Here is a 1,220-nt window from a genome sequence, read left to right on the forward strand (position 1 = left end):
TCCTCCAAACTGCACTCTGCTCCAACTCCTTTCTCTGGCTGATTGAAGCAGGGGTTTTTTATCAGGTGACTAGCTTCAGGTGCTCTAATTGGCGTCAGGTGCTTGTAATTAATCTATAGAAACATTTCTTCCCTCTATAGGGAATAAGGCTTCTCCTCATCCTGGGACTTACATATCTCTCCTAGATCACTCTCCTGCTGCCTTCTGGCCATGCTGTATCACAAAACTTAATGAGACAGGTCTGGAAAAAATTATGAGAATGGCTTAAAAATCATGAGATATCAACACATTTACTGGCATTTTTTTCTCAGAGCCTCTTTCACCTCTTTGTTTCTCAGGCTGTATATGAAGGGATTTGCCATAGGAGTCAGAACTGTGTAGAAGACAGAGAACACTTTGTTGAGGTCTCTGAGTGTGTTGCTTTTTGGTAGCAGATACACAATGATCAGGGTCCCATAGAAAATTGTCACCACAATGAGGTGAGAGGAGCAGGTAGAAAAGGCCTTTTGCCTCCCGGAGGTGGAAGGGATTCTCAGGATGGTGGAGATGATACACACGTAGGATATCCCAGTTAAAGCAAACGGGGGCAGGGTGAATAAAGCAGACAGAATGGTAATTAAAAGTTCCAGGTGGTAGATGTCATTGCAGTAGAGATTTATTATTTCTGTAAATTCACAGAAGAAATGATCGATTTCATTGGGACCGCACAAAGTCAATTGTAAAATCATACCCATTACTATGGAACTAGCCAGTAACCCATTTATCCAAGACCCAGCCGCTAACTGGAGGCAGAAACTGCCATTCATAAGAGTTGCATAATGCAGTGGTTTGCATATCGCTAGGTACCGATCATAAGACATCATTGCTAGGAGATAACACTCGGTGGCTGCAAAGAAGCCAACAAAGTAAAATTGTGTGATGCAGCCCCCCACAGAAATGGTTCTGTCCCCAGTCAGGAAACTGGCCAGCATCCTGGGCAGGAGGGCGGAGGTGTAGCAGGTCTCCAGGCAGGACAAGTTCCCCAGGAAGAAGTACATGGGGGTATGAAGGTGCTGATCAGTCACAACTAGCACCATGATGAGGATGTTCCCAGCCATGGTCACAATGTAAATCACAAGGATCAGCAGAAAGAGAAGGATCTGCAGTTTGGGGATATTCCCAAATCCCAGGAGGATGAATTCTGTGAGGGAGGTTTGATTTCCCTGTTCCGTGTCTGCCAT

General features: G+C 45.0%; 1 protein-coding gene across 1 annotated transcript; it reads right to left on the reverse strand.

The window, feature by feature from the left end:
* Positions 1–290: 290 nt before the first annotated feature.
* Positions 291–1,220, reverse strand: LOC144274770 (olfactory receptor 10A7-like). Its single transcript, XM_077833854.1, has one exon. It carries the CDS (start codon positions 1,218–1,220, stop codon positions 291–293), a length of 930 nt encoding a protein of 309 aa, XP_077689980.1.

The sequence above is a fragment of the Eretmochelys imbricata genome, chromosome 14 (genome assembly GCF_965152235.1).
Source record: "Eretmochelys imbricata isolate rEreImb1 chromosome 14, rEreImb1.hap1, whole genome shotgun sequence".
NCBI lineage: Eukaryota > Metazoa > Chordata > Testudines > Cheloniidae > Eretmochelys > Eretmochelys imbricata.